At 40.1% G+C, this 16871-nt stretch overlaps 1 protein-coding gene across 6 annotated transcripts; it reads left to right on the forward strand.

Annotated features, from left to right (window-relative positions):
* Nucleotides 1-129: 129 nt before the first annotated feature.
* inpp5ka (inositol polyphosphate-5-phosphatase Ka) lies at nucleotides 130-16277 on the forward strand. 6 transcript variants are annotated; one of them, XM_005738321.1, is made up of 12 exons: nucleotides 130-362; nucleotides 761-842; nucleotides 4628-4732; nucleotides 4812-4920; nucleotides 5015-5131; nucleotides 7890-8065; nucleotides 8224-8335; nucleotides 8432-8541; nucleotides 10922-11153; nucleotides 12985-13299; nucleotides 13383-13487; nucleotides 13624-16277. In XM_005738321.1, the coding sequence occupies exons 2-12, from the start codon at nucleotides 772-774 to the stop codon at nucleotides 13711-13713; spliced, it is 1542 nt and encodes a 513-aa protein (XP_005738378.1). In that variant the 5' UTR covers nucleotides 130-362; nucleotides 761-771; the 3' UTR covers nucleotides 13714-16277. The 6 variants fall into 6 exon arrangements, with proteins under 6 accessions (XP_005738378.1, XP_005738377.1, XP_005738373.1 ...); XM_005738320.1 differs by lacking the exon at nucleotides 130-362 and adding an exon at nucleotides 391-598; XM_005738318.1 differs by lacking the exons at nucleotides 130-362; nucleotides 761-842 and adding an exon at nucleotides 2662-3065 and having other exon boundaries at nucleotides 12985-13122; nucleotides 13198-13299.
* The last annotated feature ends 594 nt before the right edge of the window (nucleotides 16278-16871 follow it).

Consider the following 16871-nt stretch of genomic DNA (forward strand, 5'->3'; position numbering starts at 1 on the left):
TTGTGTTCTTTGCAGAACTTTTTTGAGTAAACTTACATTTTTACTCGCGTATGATTATATTATATACTGGCAGTTTAGATTGAAATAGATTTGGTGTACAAACAATTAACTCTAGCGTTTTTCTTTTAAACTAGCCAACTTCCAGTCTCAATTAACAGGCATTTTCCCGGTTTTGTGTGCCAGTCGTGTGTCTTACTTGTAACTAAGTCCTTGTGCCTTATCTTGTTCGTGCTTTTATTTTGAAAGTAATCAACTTCCCTATTTTCCCTATTAGTGAGCCCGCAGGCTGGATTATTGATGTACTGTACAGCTTCCTGCAAATAGATAAAACAACATTCACAAATACTACTAACGCATAAAAGGTAGCGTACGATAAATCATTATCGGGCATAATTATTGATTAAAGTGTTTGCTGTTGAATGTGAAAAAGCAAGACGCTTGGTTTCGCTAACTGCGCAGTGTAGCTAGCGCTGTGTTTATCAGATGCAGCACCACGGTAGTGAATGGCTGTAAGATGTTAGCTGGGTGTAAATAAATGCTACAAACTTGGTAGAAAAGAATATGCACAAGCCGGGGGTGGAAAATGTGCCCTACTCAGGTTAGTTAAACCTCAGTCCTTACATGAAAACTTTGTGAGTTAGCGTTGTCAGCTAACAACTATGCATAAGAGTTGTACTTTTACTTTAGTTTGTCCTTTCATTTCGTGGCGACGTGAGCTTAATGAAGTTGATTTGACTGAATTTGCCTCTTTGCCTGCCAGGTGTGGACCCGATGGAGGACAGTGAAGAGCCACTGGAAAGTCAGCAGTTAGACCTCGGGGAGAAGGAGGAGGAAGGCTTCAGGTTGGTGCATGGATGTGAAAGATGAACAGAGTCACTGTGACCGGGTCGGTGTTAGCTTTGTGTTTCTCTGGGAGCCAGAAGTGACTGTATTAGAAAAGGCTTTAGGTTATCAGGTAACTAGCAAGCTTTGCCGATCATTTGAATTTATAAAGTGTTGGGGTGAGACACTAGTCTCACCCCAACACTTTATAAATGTGTTAATTTGCTAGTGCAAATTAACACATTAGAGGTTCACGCAACTTAATGGAGTACGGGCTTGCGTATCAAAAAATCCTTTTAAAAAGCTCCTAAAGTCACAGTCGGCATATTTATAAAAAAAATAAAAAATCAGGGGTCTAGTTAAGTGAAGCGTGGACAGTAATTTAGAAAATTAAATTCATGCATTCAGTATGACTTGAAAGTAGAGCACGGATGAGGTGCATATAGACAGATGAAGCCTCCGGGTACATAAACTCCAGTTCCTGGCTTCAAAAGCTTATGTCTCAATTCATACCAACTCACGGGATAAAGGTAAATTGTAATTCAGCTGTTTGGATGGTTTAAGCTTTACTGGGAATTTATGCTTTAGCTGTAAATTTGCACTGTAGCTACATCATAACTGGAAACCCCTGTGAAACCAAACAAAGTAAACTGGGCAGTTAAACAACAATTCTCTAGAAAATGTAACTACGCGTGGGGTCCATGGTGTCCACAGCTATGGTGATTGATCTTAAAGTTAGCGAAGATCACACACCACCTAATGTACTCAGCTAAACCTCTCCATCATGTCTGTGGTGTATTTTTAGTGGACTTTTCCATATTTTATTAATGGTCTGTATGATTTACTCAACTCAAGTCTCAGAACAGGACGTACTTGTGGTTTGTTTGTTTGTTTGTTTTTCTTACTTGCTTGATTTTTCTAGTCCTGTGGTTTTTAGTCAGTTTTGGTGAAAAGTCTTTAACATTAGATATCAGACATCCAAAAACAAACAAATAGAGAAGAAATATTTCACCTTTCAACTTGAATAATTTGAAAGCAGGAAAATGCTGTTGTGCTGCAACAGCAGTGATCTACTTTTTGTAGGAACTCAGTCTTGCAGTGCCCAAGTTGGTTGGCTTATTTATATTAAGAAACAACAGAACATTTTCTTGCTGTTCTCACTATATTGTACTTCAGCTCCAGCCCTTTTCCCACATGTCTTCTTTTTTTTTTTCCCCACTGATAAGGCATTTCTGTCTTGTGTGTTGTGGTGTTGTTTTAGCCAGTTGAGCTTCTCCTTTTGTTGCACCAACATGACATCACCAAGTTTAGTGGTAAAGCTGGTTAAAAGACGTATTCCTTTCCTTTCCCCCCCGCTGAGCTGTGTTTGTCCTGCCTTTCTTACTGTGTGATGCATTTCCACATTAGCTAATGTAAGGCTTGTGATATTCTGGCTGCCTGGTGTTGCTCTCAGGACTTTCAGCCTTTTCTAGAAGCACGTATGTTTGTCCCATTTGGGTTAAATGTGCTCCAAGACCAGACACAGTCCGCTGTTTGCCAGTGAACAAATGTCACTGCATTCTGGCAGGTGGATTAGGTTGCCCAACAATACATACCTAATGCGGATTTGAGGGGGGAAAAAGCAATGTGTTGCTGGTGTTCTGCCCAAGGAAAGGACAGCCTGACGGCTTGCTGAATGAAAAGGGACGTGTTTCCAATCACCCATGCTAGTTGATTTCCCAATGTTTAATAGGACTAACCTTTAGACATTTAACAATGAGATTATAAATAGTTTTCAGAACACAAAGACAAATTGTGGGCAAATGAACCAATTCTCTAATCACTCTGTTCAACTCTGGAGCACCTAAACCCCTGAGCCGGAGGTTTAGATGCCACGTCACTCAGTGGTTTGATTTTGCAGAAGGAGGACTGTGGCTCATTCGATTCCCTTTTTACATTTCTATTTTGTTACTTCCAACATCTTCCATCACCAATTGAGACCTCAAGCAGGCCTCGCAGTTTTGGACCAGGATGGATGAAATTACTCGGCTGTTGGGCAGCATAGAGCGTAAACGCACCGAAAGCGTTTCCACACAGTCAACGGGCAGCAAACTGGCCCTGCTCCATCGGCTTCACCAGCTGATGACCTGCGTCGAGGACTTGAACCCCAAAAACGAGCTGCACGAGAAGGTGGTCAAGACCCTGGATTACGCCTTCCTCGTCTGCGGCAAGAGAGCCAACAAGCCGAAGAAGGACAGCTTCAGGTGGAGACTGATACTGACTGCTCAGCCGCCTCTGTTGATGTTTGAAGCTGGAGATTTTATCGCTTTAATGAGTTTGTACTTGTTGCAGTAGTGTAGCTTGTATTGATCTTACCTTGTCTTTCCCTGTTGTGCGTCAGTATGCTAAAATGTGGTTTTAGAGACAGCTGCTGTATTGAAACTCAGCAGTCATTTTGAAATGCCTCCATGGATTTATCTGAGCATTTAACTTTAAATTATCTAAATTTCTGTGGGATTTATCTGGGATATGAGAAGAGCATCAAAGTCAAATATGTTGTTGTTTTTTAAACTGCTTAATAAGTTTGTGACCAATTAGAGTATTAGAAATCATTAATATTACTTGATTTTTGTGTTTATATTTCTACATCTTCTACCAAAACATCCTCGTATATTGTAATTCAGGAGTGTTCCCTCGCTGTCCTTTAATGCTTCTGAACGGAGAGGACTTTCTTGTCTCACTGTGGACACATTTTAGTATTGCAGAAAGCAACACTGAGAACTCATTGTGGCTGGCGTGATCCCATTGCAACATGACCTGTACTTGTTGTCTGGCTTCAGGCAGTGACCAGAGACCAACACAAGACCCTTGCTGAGTGAAACCATCCAAGAAAATGCAGTCTTTTAAATTTAATTCATATGCTTTTATTACTTACACTTAAGTAAGTGTGAAAATATTATTCCATGTTATGAATGTTGCAAGTTTGGGTTCAAGGATGACTGATCTGATTATGTGTCAACTGCATCAGCCTGGCCTGCTTACGGTAATTGCACAATGGTGCTATTGTGGCAGCTTTTAAACCTGTGTTACGGGCTCGTCTTTGGTTCGAGATAAGCTGAAAGGACTTTGATTGTGAAGCTTAAATGATATGCTGCAGCTGAATGCGTGTACATCATGGACGCAGCCATCCCAAGTCCCATCTGTGAAGCCTTGGGCTGAGTGTTTAGCTGCTGAAGCCACATGTATTTGTATCATCTAGTGTCACATGTTTTATTGTAGTGACCTGTCAATTACATGGTATATTTTAGGATGCAGTCTCGCCCCAAAGTATATAATGCTTTAGTGCTCCTGTGACTCTAATGGGGAGCATAATATACAAAGTGAACATTGTGTTGTCTTAAAGAAGATTTGAAATTTGTTATTGAGACCCAAAAGGGACCAGGAAAGAGTTTATTGAGGTCATAATTCAGGTCATCTGATTTTCATACCTGGAAAAATTAAGCCATAATTTAAGATGGTCTCGTTTGTTTTAAAGGTTGAATGTTGTACCTGATATCTAGTTCAGGGGTAGGCAACTCCAGGCCTCAAGTGCTGGTGTCCTGCAGGTTTTCAATATCACCCTGGGTCAAATTAGGATTTTTATTAGCAGGCCTCTGGAGAACTTCAAGACATGTTGAGGAGGTAATTTAGCAATTTGAATCAGCTGTGTTGGATCAAGGACACATCTAAAACCTGCAGGACACTGGCACTTGAGGCTTGGTGTTGCCTACCTCTGATCTAGTTGTTTACTTCAGACTGTTTGTAATTTCCTCTTCTGTGCCCACAGGTTGCACATGGTAACGTGGAATGTGGCTACAGCTGATCCTCCAGACGATGTGACCACACTTCTCCACCTGAACTCTCCAAAGAGCCCTGACCTTTACGTCATTGGGTAGGTGATGTGATGCACAATGCATCTGTATAAGTGGATAAGGGGCCGATTTACAATCAGATTTGTGTGTGTGTGTTAGTCTGCAGGAAGTGTACTCTGGCCCGTTGAGGTTTGTGTCAGATGCTGTGTTCGATGACCCGTGGAGTTATCTATTGATGTCGCTTTTAGCGCCACAGAAGTACATCAAGGTAAAAAACCTTAGAAAACTCCCACGCATGCCATACAGTGGATGCACACTTTCACAGGGTCAGGAGGACACAGTTTGTGCTGTGTGTGTTTCAGGTGTCGTCCATAAGAATGCAGGGCCTGCTGCTGCTCTTCTTCTCCAAGCTGGAGCACGTCCCCTTCATCAGAGACGTCCAGGCGACGTACACACGCACAGGCCTCTTTGGTTACTGGGTGAGAAATGCTGAACTGCTTTATTATTTCACTTTTAGAAAAAATTCAGATGTGTAAAAAAAAAAAAGGGGGGGGGTGATCTAAATCAATCAGATGTGTTAGGGTTGTGCGATATGACCAAAATCTCATTTCCCGATATAAACATTTCTTATCCCAATAACGATATATATCGTAAAATAGAGCATTTTCTTTGTGAGTAATTAGTACATGGCGTGCTGCGGGGAAAAGCCTGTTCTAACGTTTATTTTGAGCACCTGACAGCTCTTTTTTGCTTCTCATCCGTAAACTCTCTCTGCACTCTTTCACGGGATTCTTGTGTAGTTGGCCGTAGGTGTTAGAAGAGGATTGTCGTGTTTGAGTCTGTGGTGGGGACTGGTTTGCAGCACAATTTTTCATAATACAGTTTTCTGGTCTGTGTCATAACCAAACCCTGTCCATGCTACAGAGGTAGCCCTTGTTTTGGAATAAGGTCCTTGACTAGTCCTTCTGTTTGGAGCTAACTGGTTATGCCCCATCTTCACTGGCCATGCTGGTATTCTCTGTGCCTGCATTCATGTGGTGACTGTAAGCGCCATTTATAGTTACTTCATGTTTTTATTTGAGGTAATTTGTTGGATGCATATTCAGAAATTAGATGTTTGAGAATAATGCATATCATTTCAGTTATTTTGAAAAGTCTCAACAGGATCTTGAGCTTTATTGTGAAAGGTTTATGTGGAAAATAAACAAGCAGACAGTGGAGCTACACAATGGTTTTACCGTCGTTGTTGCTAACGAAAGTACACGTAAAAACAGCTGCTTGTCTGTCTGTAATGTGGTTATTTTAAATAAAAGAGAAACAGAGAACTTTAAGAAATTAATACATGGCCACTACAGTGACCATGAAAACGATGAGAAAACATTGCCATAAACAGCTTATTTTGCGACACCACAAAACAAACGATAGCATAATATGAAACGATAGATGTATATCGTCATCCAATATCGAACAGCCCTTAGCTGCATTGTTGTGTTTTTTTTTAATTTTTATTTTATTATTATTATTTTAAAAATCTGGTGCATGCATTGGTCCCCTCAGGTTTTAGATACTACTCATCTCTGTTTGGTTATTTGTTTAAAGGTGTATTAAAATTATTATTTAAAAGCAAAACATTCTAGTACTTTGGGAAAAACTATTATTCAAAACAAGCCTCTGCCGCCAAAATTCTTAATTAGTGGATTTAGGATGTCTTCTTTAAGTCTGTCCTCATTGTGAACAAGTGCAGACTTCAGGTTTCCTCCTTCCTTTCCTTCCTATTTGTGTTGGATGCCTGTTTAAGGAAAGCCTAAATCAGTCACAGCTTATCGTAGTGTCACAAATCCCACCCACAGATACTGACCTTGAATTCAGATTTTTGGTCAGCTCAGAGGAGCTGTCTCCTTTCAGATGGATGAACTTGATCATCATCATTAACCCTTTAAAGCCGGTCGGAGCGGACACGCTCCATTTTGCGTAACTATTTTTAAATCTCGGTAGCACTGCAACCACGTAAGCTAGCGCAATAAATTTTTTTGCATATGAAGCCGGAGGAGATGCACTTACATCTTATGCCATCAGCTTGTCCTAGGTCACAGTTTCCTTCCACATATAGCTTCGCAAAAATTGCATAAAAAGCGCTTGCAGCAACAAAAACATAATATTCCAGAAACACGCTTTGCCGATCCGATCAGCTGTTTGTAACACTTCCTAGTCCATCAGCGTGAACTGTCGCATGTCCGCCATGAGCTGCCCGAAACCGGAAGTGACGTCATTTTGCGGAAATGTAGCTTTTTACGATCGGGGCCTTATGAGCCTATACTGGTGTTTTTAAAAGTTATGTTTGAGTTCATGACTTTCTGTGTCGTTTCTGGGATGCTGAGGACTCATATTGCACTGCTTGAAATAGTTTGTTTTGATGCATATGCTGTTATTTTGCAAATTTGCATTATAATATTTATTTTCGTTTTTCCTGCAGTATATGAAAATTGGTGTATTTCAAAAATAAAACTATGAAGACACTTAAAATAAATTTCCTGTGGTGGAAAACTAGTTTGTGCAACTTTTTTGTATTTACAGTTTTGAGGGATAAGCCTCTTAAATTTCTCTAACTAGAAATATATGTTAAAAAAACAAAAACGATTTTCAATTTTTTTGTAGTTTATTGCACTTTTTTGCAATTTATGTAATTACTATGCACTTAATGCATACATGTTATTAAAATTTGGGCTGTAATGGTTGTATTGATGTATAGCAACTTGAAATGCTCCCAAAAATGGCTCCACAGCATGTAAAAATATAATATAAGCTCTGGCGGACTTGGTTCTATGGTAGGTCTTAAAGGGTTAAGCAAAGCTCACACTTCCAAGAGAAGTAGTGCTGGCCCCTTTATAGACTGTATATAAACGGTGGATGTTGGTTTGTGTACTCCTTTCACCGTCATCGTTGGAGCTGGTTTTCTGTTTCACATGTGTAAACACCCTCTAATGTGTAAAACTAGCACACTTCTCCTTGAAATGAGGAATGGAGTAACATGTAGGAACATATGTGAAACCAGATCCCACTTTGTGAACTCCAGTATTTTTGTTTGGTCTTCAAGAGGGCTTCTGCATTTATTACATGAGGGTCACCAGCTGATGGAGGAGTTGTGTCTCTCGCAGCTTTAAAAACTGAACAGAGTATGGAGTCTAGTTCAACACATTCACTGTTTTTTCTCTTTTCTCAACCCTGTTTCACTCTCAGGGTAATAAAGGCGGCGTCTCCATCCGATTATCTTTCTATGGCCACACGCTCTGCTTCCTTAACTGCCACTTGGCTGCTCATATGAACTATGCCTCAGAGAGGGTGGATGAGTTTGAGTATATCATGGACATGCAGAGCTTTGACTGTAAAAGAGCTCCAGCTATTGTTGATCACAGGTGAGAAGACGCACATGATACAAACTGTGATTCACCTGAATGTTTGGGATAAGAAATGATGTTGAAGCTTCACATATCTCACCAAAGTCACTTCTTCATTATTCTTTCATGTGTCACCGTCCTCCTTCTCTGTCTCTTTTGCCCCTCTCCTGGTCAAGATTGGTTTTCTGGTTTGGAGATCTCAACTTCCGAATTCAGGACCACGGCATGCACTTTGTCCGCACCTGCATCGACAAGCAGAACTACAGCCTGCTGTGGAGCAAAGACCAGGTGTGGCCCTTTAAAGAGTCTCACAGGTCCTGATCCTCCATCCCACATAGCAGCCTCAGTAATGTGACTATGAAACATGTGTGTTGTTGTTTTCAGCTGATCATGATGAAGCAGAAGGAGCAGGTGTTGCAGGAGTTTGAGGAGGGGCCTCTGGACTTTCAGCCGACATATAAGTTTGACCGTAGCTCTGATACTTATGACACCAGGTAACACACAAGAAAACATCACCATAAAAACCATGAATCATACTCACCTTTCTCTTTGCTCACAGTATGCTGTATATGTTTTTATCTGTACCTCTTTCCAACTTTACAGACTCTACAACACATGGTTTGGCTTTAAGTAAGAGTTCAGAATCCATTTGTCCACATCTAGCACGTAGTTCACATAACCGAGCTTCACTATGTGTGTACACGCTACTTTTAACACGGCAGTAAAAGTAGTGTCATGTTTTTGTTTTTAATGTGGTAAGTTAAAATGTCACTCATGTGTTCAAAGGCTTACTGACGATTATGTTTATCTGTAACATGCTGCACATTAAACAAACACACAGGTGTTCAGGCTCCTTTCAGAAATGTGCTCCTTTCCTGCGCTTCGTGTCTTAAAGAGCACACGGCCCATGTTTCTCTAAAAGTTGGGACAGCGATCTGACGATGTGGGTCATGAATGCAGTCACATCAGCTGGATGGGCTTGCAAAGAAATTTCTGTTGCACGTGTTTGTCCGGCATCTCCACTTCCTCAGTACACTAAAAGTCATGATTGTTCTGGTGAAAGTCCCGATCAGCAATAACACGAGAAAAACAAAACAAAACGGTTTGACACGCCTGCTTGTAGTTTCTAGCTCATGATCTTTGGACAAACTAATATCACAGATAGCTTAATATGCTCCTGTCTATCAAAACAGCAATACACAGTAAACATTTCAATGCAAGCACTGGCCAATAATTAAATCAGAGTGTGAAACACATTGTTAGTATAGCTCTGGTTTTTGGAGAGGCACACAGACCTCTGCAAAAAACACGAAACATTTACTTTTCTCTACATTTAGTATTTATTACACATCAAATACAGTGGGAAAGTCTTCACTGTGACTAAGTTTGAGTCAACGACAGATCAGATTTGTAATGTGTGTAGCTTGTTGAGCTAATTGTGGGAGGCTTTCCTCTGATTTTATCACATACCTGGAGTGTCACACAGCACCAGAAACCATCACCAACTTATCCAAAGCAGGACAGTTGGATGTGTTTTTCTTAGGCAACACTTCATTAATTACTGTTAATTAATGCTGTGTACTTCAGTTCAGCTTTAGCTGTTTTTAAAGGGTACATTTTATTAAAGTTTATAAAGTGTGGAGGGATTCTTAATACTACATGCAGGATGTGACATGTGCAAGTGTCCAAGTGTCTACCAAAGTATAAGCACCTTGGTCAGAAATCGAGAAATGACGTCCGTTGATGTACTGCCCGATGTTGGATATAGCACAGCTGGATAAGTGTTATTAGACCACTTAATTAAAGTCTGATGAGTAACATTAATGTAAGAGTTACTCCTGTGTGAAAGAGAGCCGTCACTTTAACGGATTTATTAGCCAGCAGTGTGTCTGAAAGGGGCTGAACAGTCTAAGAAAGACAAACCCTATGGTTGTGTTTGCAAATCAAAGACCGAAATGCTTGTTGGTGCTACAGATTTTCATCTGCGCTCACATTATGGCAGCTGTTAAAGGTACACTGTGGATGCTTTGATCTCTACGGGCACATCAGAGCAAAGTTTTAGTTGTAGTTTTAGCTAGCATAAGTTCCTGTTTGTCAAATGAGATATATATATATATATATATATATATATATATATATATAAAAAAAAACAACACAGGGTACCTTTATGTATCATGTCTACACTGATGCAAATTTAACCTACAGCATTAGCTTTCAGAATGTGTCATATAAATATGATGTGCCTAACATGGATGGCTGTAAATGCATGTCATGCTAATACGGTACTACCATTGTGGATAATAGAGTGTGTTTGATTATAACGGGGTTCCAGTCAGAGCTGGCACTATGTATGATGGGGTGGGGGTGTGGGGTTCTGGGTGATGGCCAGAGGTGTGTGTTTGGTAAGGGAGGAGGATGAGGGGTAAAAATAGGCATTTTCAAACTGATACCTGGCGGTCCTTTGGTGACAGTGATGGCCTTAAACATTGTACTGTAAATAAAAGGTAAATGGACTGATTCTTATATAGCGCTTTCTACTCTCCCGGAGTACTCAAAGTGCTGTATACAACATGCATTATAAAACAGGTTTTCCAAGTATTCTTAACAAACAGCAGTTCAAAGAATACATCAGTATGCTGGTTTTCTTGTACCTGTGAAATACTTTCCAGTTACCCCGTCACTGAGGTCCTGGCATGTCATTTGCTGCCTGAACCTTTTATTCTCCCCAGCCCCACATCGTATTGGTATAAGGCACTTCAGCCAGGCATGTGCCTCATACCAACGCAGGTTCTTGCTTTAAACACTTGACTTTGTCTGACAACTCAAACCGGCCTCTGCTCTCTGTCCATCTGTCATCTATAACTACCTGTCCAGTGCTAAGAAGCGTAAACCTGCCTGGACTGACAGGATTCTGTGGCGACTCCGACCCAAAGCCCTGCCCCCGGATGAGGAAAATGAAAACAAAGTTGGGCTAGATGCAAAGAAGCTCAAGCAGCTGGAAGAGGACATGGAGTATCCCCTGAAAATCAGACAGGACGTGTACACCAGCATGATGGAGTACAGCATCAGTGACCACAAGCCTGTCATTGGTATCTTCACACTGGAGGTGAGAAACTGGAAACTGTGATTATCCAGATGCAGTCAGTCACCTTTCAGTCATTTGTTTATGACCTGAATTATTGATGCAGGTCATCAGTTGATTGTGTTGTGTATTTATTGTCGACGCTTTTGGAGATGATGTAAATCATCATCTTTATCATAGCGTCCCACTAAAAGTGAGCATGCAGGATGTGATGGGAAACATCACTTACTGCTCAGTGTGGAGGTAGCTGCAGTTATTACATTAAGCTGATATTTTGAAATATCAAACTAAAAACAAAAATTCATTTTTAAAGGACCAGTAACTGAATACATGTCGACGTTGCATATTTAAAATACAAAATCTGAGTAACTGTATTCCACTACAGGTACCGTTTCAAAGGGTGGTGTTCAGAATACAGTTTGTTGAAATAAATGGAGTACGCGGCAGTCTTTTTCTGTTTGATCTTAGGTTACGCCCTCTCTATTTGTGGTCATTCCACTCCGGTGGAAACCCAAACAAATCACGCATTAAGAGGCTCTAATGCCTGTGTCTTAATCTCTCGGCCTGTGTCACCTGTACTTGCGGTTCACATAATGACGTGAAGAAATATATGTAAAATTTATTATTCAAAAAAAAATTATTTAATATGAAGGCAATAGGCAGAGTGTTACAGGTACAGCTCTAAAGAATGTAGCCTCATGGGCAGTGTAGTCCATGCTGCAGGGGGAATGGACTGCTGTACCCGTTATGTCTGTGAGCGCGAGGAGGGAGAAAAAGGAGAGTTGAAGAGTGCGAGTTGTCACCAACCAGAAACCGGAAATGGAAGCATCTAAATATAATAATAATAACTGCAGCCAAAAAGAGTGCCTAACTAGCCTAGTTGTAAGTAAGCTATTAAGACTCGACTGTACACTGTGTTTTCCTCCAAAACAATAAGTTCCTTTGAAGCAGCCTTTCAACGGCTCTCTCTGTCTCTCGCTAGCAAAGTTGACCCAGACAACAAAGTAAAACTAGTTTTCGGTTACGAGCCCGACAAGAACCCGACGTATTAGCCAGAGGTCCCTTTACTACGGTTCAGAGCCGCGCACCTGTTTTATAAATGCGTAGAATAGTTTTCTATACAAGATCGCTGCAAAAAAGCGCAGCCTTACCTAATGTCCACCCTACTGTTACTCATTTTATATTAAGATTTAAAAATCTAGTTGGTATTGGTACGACGATTATCCTTCAGTAATCATAATAAATCACACAGCAATAGCATATTCATGTAGTTGTAAAAAGCATGATAATATATCAAGTAATCCAAAGTATTCTGAATACGTTACTCTCATTGAGTAATGTAACGGAATACGTTACAAAATACATTTTGGAGCATGTAATCTGTAATCTGTATTGGAATACATTTTAAAAGTAACCTTCCCAACACTGGAAATGAATATGGTTCCTTAGCAGTCCTCTTTTTTTGGGAGTTCTAATGATTACCGTGGAAATATATTGTAACTGAAAGCACTTGAGACTATAAACTTATCTGAAAATTCTTTATTGTACTTGTAACTTAACTTGACAGGTCATTTTTTCCCATAGACATTCGTACAACTGAAAAAGTGTTTTTGTATGCAGACGAGTCGCCCCCTGCTTACATGCAAAACGGGTTTTAGATGCTTTGGCTTCACACTCTTCTGACAAAGTGAATGTGACTTCAATATTGATGCAATCTCCTCTAACTATCCATCATAGATTTTGTCATGATAGTGTGACTCTCTTATCCCTCTTTTGAAAGTCTCCATAGCTGTGTGGTTCCTCTTGTACAGAATGTGGTTTCTAACTTGGACTGTTGATTTGTGCGTGCCTACAGCTGAGGAAGATGTACGAGACTCCTCTGGTGCGTCTGCGGGCAGAGGGCGACTGGAGCGCAGATATTGATGCCATGGTGGTCTACAGCCCTCTGCAGCCATTCCCCTCCAGTACTTGGGACTGGATCGGCCTCTATAAGGTTGACAACACGTGTTTCACTGCTGGCTGGTTCAGTGTGCTAGTTGAAAGTCTTCATGTTTGTGTGAATTTTCAGGTTGGTTTCAGCAGCGTGTCAGACTACATCACCTACACGTGGGTCAAAGACGACGAGGTGGCCTTCAACGAGGAGGTTATACAGGTGGTAACTCTTGTCTCAGTGAGTGGGACTGCAGTTTGAACACGAGCCGGAGCAAAAGTGCATGTAAGCCTCAGGTGATGGAAATGTTCTTGTTTCTGTAGGTTTATGTAAGTAAGGAGGAAATCCCCGTGCAGGGAGGAGACTGCGTGCTGTGCTACTACTGTAACGCTCTGAAGTGCATCATTGGAATAAGTGAACCATTCCAGGTAATGAATTGGAAATAATACATGAAAAGATATTATTGTCTTTTATTTGGAATTACACCTTAAAAGGATTTTCTGCAGTACTGTTCTCGTGTGGATGGAGGTCAGCATCAGTGTTATCTGCTCATCTGTCTTTTAGGTCCAAGCATCCAAGGTAGCCATTGAGGAAGGCATGCTGCCTGAAAGGATCAATGGACTCGACAAAGCTGTGTCTGGTGATGACTTTTAGAACTGAAGAGTCAAAAGTCTTAGATTTGGGAAACTGTAAGGTTTTCTGTCGCATTTCTTAACCTGCAGCTGAAAAAGCAACTTAGGAACTGTTCTCTCCTTTCCCCCACTGCACCACTGATCTCTCTAATGCTACCAGTGAGGCTGTTTTGTCATTTACTCCTCAGCAGTCAAACGCATTAAAATGGAAGCTCACATTTAAATTGGCATCATGTTGAGCAAAGAAATTTTACTCTTCTTTTAGTCTTTATGAGTAAAAATAAATAAGATGGAATGCTTAGATTTTACCAAATATGTTTGTGTCACGATGGATGGGTGAAGAATATTTTAGGGTTTGTGATACTCAAGGAAATGGTTAAGGCCTGATTATCCACAAACCACTGCAGATACAATTACTCATTCTTGTACTGTTTTTTTTTTTTACCACATGGATCCACTCATTCACTCCACGATGACCAAAGTTATATCACTGAGTCCACCCAGTGGACCCCCTCCACACTTACAGTAACTACAGTGGTGTTCAGAGCTATTGCGAACCAAAGTTTCATGTCACACCACTGTTTTTGAACTATTTTGCAACCCACAAATATTCACCTCCAGTGGTTTTCAATTTGAAGGTGTTTTCAAGACTTAACAGCTGCTCTGGGTTTATGCTTTATGGCTTTTGCCGCAAAGCATAAAAACAACAACTTTTCACTGAAATTAAAATATCTGACACTTCTGTTCCTATCTCCTGATGTGAAGAATATCACAAGTCAAGTCTTGCATAGTCCAAATGGAGGCACATGAAAGCTTGGCTTTGTACTTGGTCTGAACACACTACAATGCTGTGGGAGGAAAAATACTCACACCTACTCTTAAGAATAGGTTCGGCTCCAACTTCACTTTACTGCTACTGTAATGAAAAGGAAAAGGGAACATGAGTTAGCAAAACCCACGGGCCGTGTTTGTTTGAAGGGCACCATGGTCACGTTCGGACTGAGTAGTTATTCTGTGAAAAATGAGCTGTCAGCCTGCACTGCTTACTACTTGGAGTCGAGTATCCTCGATGCCAGTGTGCGAACCTACACTGCTAAGTTTTTATTTCAATGGCAAAACCGGTGTGATGCCAGACCAGCTGCTTACACATTAAAAATGTCTTAATTTATGGTTAGATAATGGCTAGTTGGAGCAACCCCTCAGATGACAGTAGTCAAAAGAAGCTCTACGTCCACAGTCACTGCATGTGACTGTGTAGAGGTCTGCAGGACCAGACAACTTAAATTTCCTTTCCACTCTTCTTTAAAACAGTACAGCCTTCAAAGGAGTTCCTCCTTTTAAAGTAGAGTTTTTAGCTGTAAGGTAATGATCTTAATCCGTACTGTCCTGAAAGCATCGCTGAGGTACGTAAGCTGGATCTAGTCATGATTTTAAATGTTTCCTGTGTTATTTAAAATATTAACTTTGCTTTTGGAATATCCATCCCTGTGACTGTGAGTGCTATTGGTAGGTGAGATGATTTCGTAGCTTTGATTTCTCTCTTCTCAGTGTTTTAATGAACTTCAGTTGCTCCTGGAGGACTTGAAAGAAAAGCTGTATAATACAACCTTGTTTTTTGTTTGTTTTTTTGCTGTGGCTGATTTTTTTTTTTTTTTTGCTTTCTGCCATCCACCTTCTGGAAGGTTCCAGTTTTATATAAGAAAAACAACGATTCCTATCAAGGTTGATTGTGACGTCACAGCAAAAACCTTCAAGAAATCTTGCACTGTTTACTGTATTTGTAGGCTCTTGTGGTATTGTTAGTGTGATTAAATACTATATATAAATGTGTAGTTTTGATTGAACCATGTGGATTCAACAAGTGCCTCTGACACTCCGCTTTACATTTACTGTACTGTACTATGCTGCTTAACTTTGATACATGTATCGTAACATTGACTTGATTACTTAAAACATGGCAAAATGTTTGTTGGAGATCTTTTTGAAATGTACATATTTTGCTTTGGTCTGTAGAAACATTTCCTGATCTGGATTATCAGCTGTAGAGGCGTCTCCCCCTTCTCTTGAATTTAAAGAAACTAAATGGCATTTGACTCAAAGCACCAGTTAAAAAAAAAAAAAAAAAGAATATTTACTACATACATGTATAAATACTTCCTTTAATTGGCAGATGTAGAGAAGAAGGAAAATAATTCCTGCTGCTGAGTGTTAATACCAAATTAACTTTTTGAGATTCCAGGTTCCACTGTATTCTCAGTAATGTCACATTTCTAAAACTTGGAAACCCACACCAAAATAATCTAGATGACTGCTACAGTCCAGGTTAAATATGTGAAAATATGCACACTTGATTTTTAGAGGGGACTGTCCCTTTAAATATTGCTGTTTTAAACTTTGAGCTATAGAAATACTTGTTGTGAATGTTACCGTTACTGATTTGTTGGAATCAGTTATACTTGCGCACACATGCACACATATATACATATCAATAAATATACATCTATGTTTTAACTGAAGGCTGACTTATTTTCTGAAATGCCAATGAAACATACTGTAACCGAATGCAAATAAATTTATAGCTCTGAATATGCAAGATTAAACCAGTGTGTTTGTTCTTGGTTCAGTGGGTGTCGCTTGTCTTTTCAGTTTCAAAGTGCATCTGCTGTCCTCATTTCCAGGAGCATACTTGTATTCTTGGACTCAGCCAAAGTAGAAAAAAAAAGAATAAAAAAAGCAGCTCCTCAGCTTTAAAGGTAGTTTTGGCTCACAGGGATTACTGACAAACACTGAGCTCATTAACAGAAAAGTTAGCATTTGTTTAACATGGGCACCTACAATTGTCATCTAAAACGTAATATTATTTTGGTACGTAGCATTTTTGGAATCTTTAATGTTCAGTTACATTTTTATACTATCACAGTTTAATATTTCTACTTTAAATGATTATACTTCTGCATTAAATTTCTTGCTAGTGGTTCTAAATTTCCTTTAATAAAGTGTATGCTTTCACTGACAGGCTGGCTGACAGCCATCTGCAAGGCCTCACTGAGTCACTGAACTGAACCACTCAACTGTGTTCTGTCAGTCTGTCTTGAATTTTTAATGAAATTAATTGACAATGGCTTGCTGTGTGGTACAGGCCTCCGTTTTTCTGAGTATATTGTCCATCACTTAGCACTA

Source organism: Pundamilia nyererei, unplaced genomic scaffold, assembly GCF_000239375.1.
Source record: "Pundamilia nyererei isolate P.nyererei 1_Seehausen unplaced genomic scaffold, PunNye1.0 scaffold00083, whole genome shotgun sequence".
Taxonomy (NCBI): Eukaryota; Metazoa; Chordata; class Actinopteri; order Cichliformes; family Cichlidae; genus Pundamilia; species Pundamilia nyererei.

Bases quoted from the DNA above. Each gene is read 5' to 3' on its own strand.
- inpp5ka (XM_005738316.1), top strand. From the start codon at position 2,833: ATGGATGAAATTACTCGGCTGTTGGGCAGCATAGAGCGTAAACGCACC. The intron at 4,733-4,811 runs GTAGGTGATGTG...TGTGTGTGTTAG, and splicing joins CCTGACCTTTACGTCATTGG to TCTGCAGGAAGTGTACTCTG. The intron at 11,154-12,984 runs GTGAGAAACTGG...GCGTGCCTACAG, and splicing joins TTGGTATCTTCACACTGGAG to CTGAGGAAGATGTACGAGAC.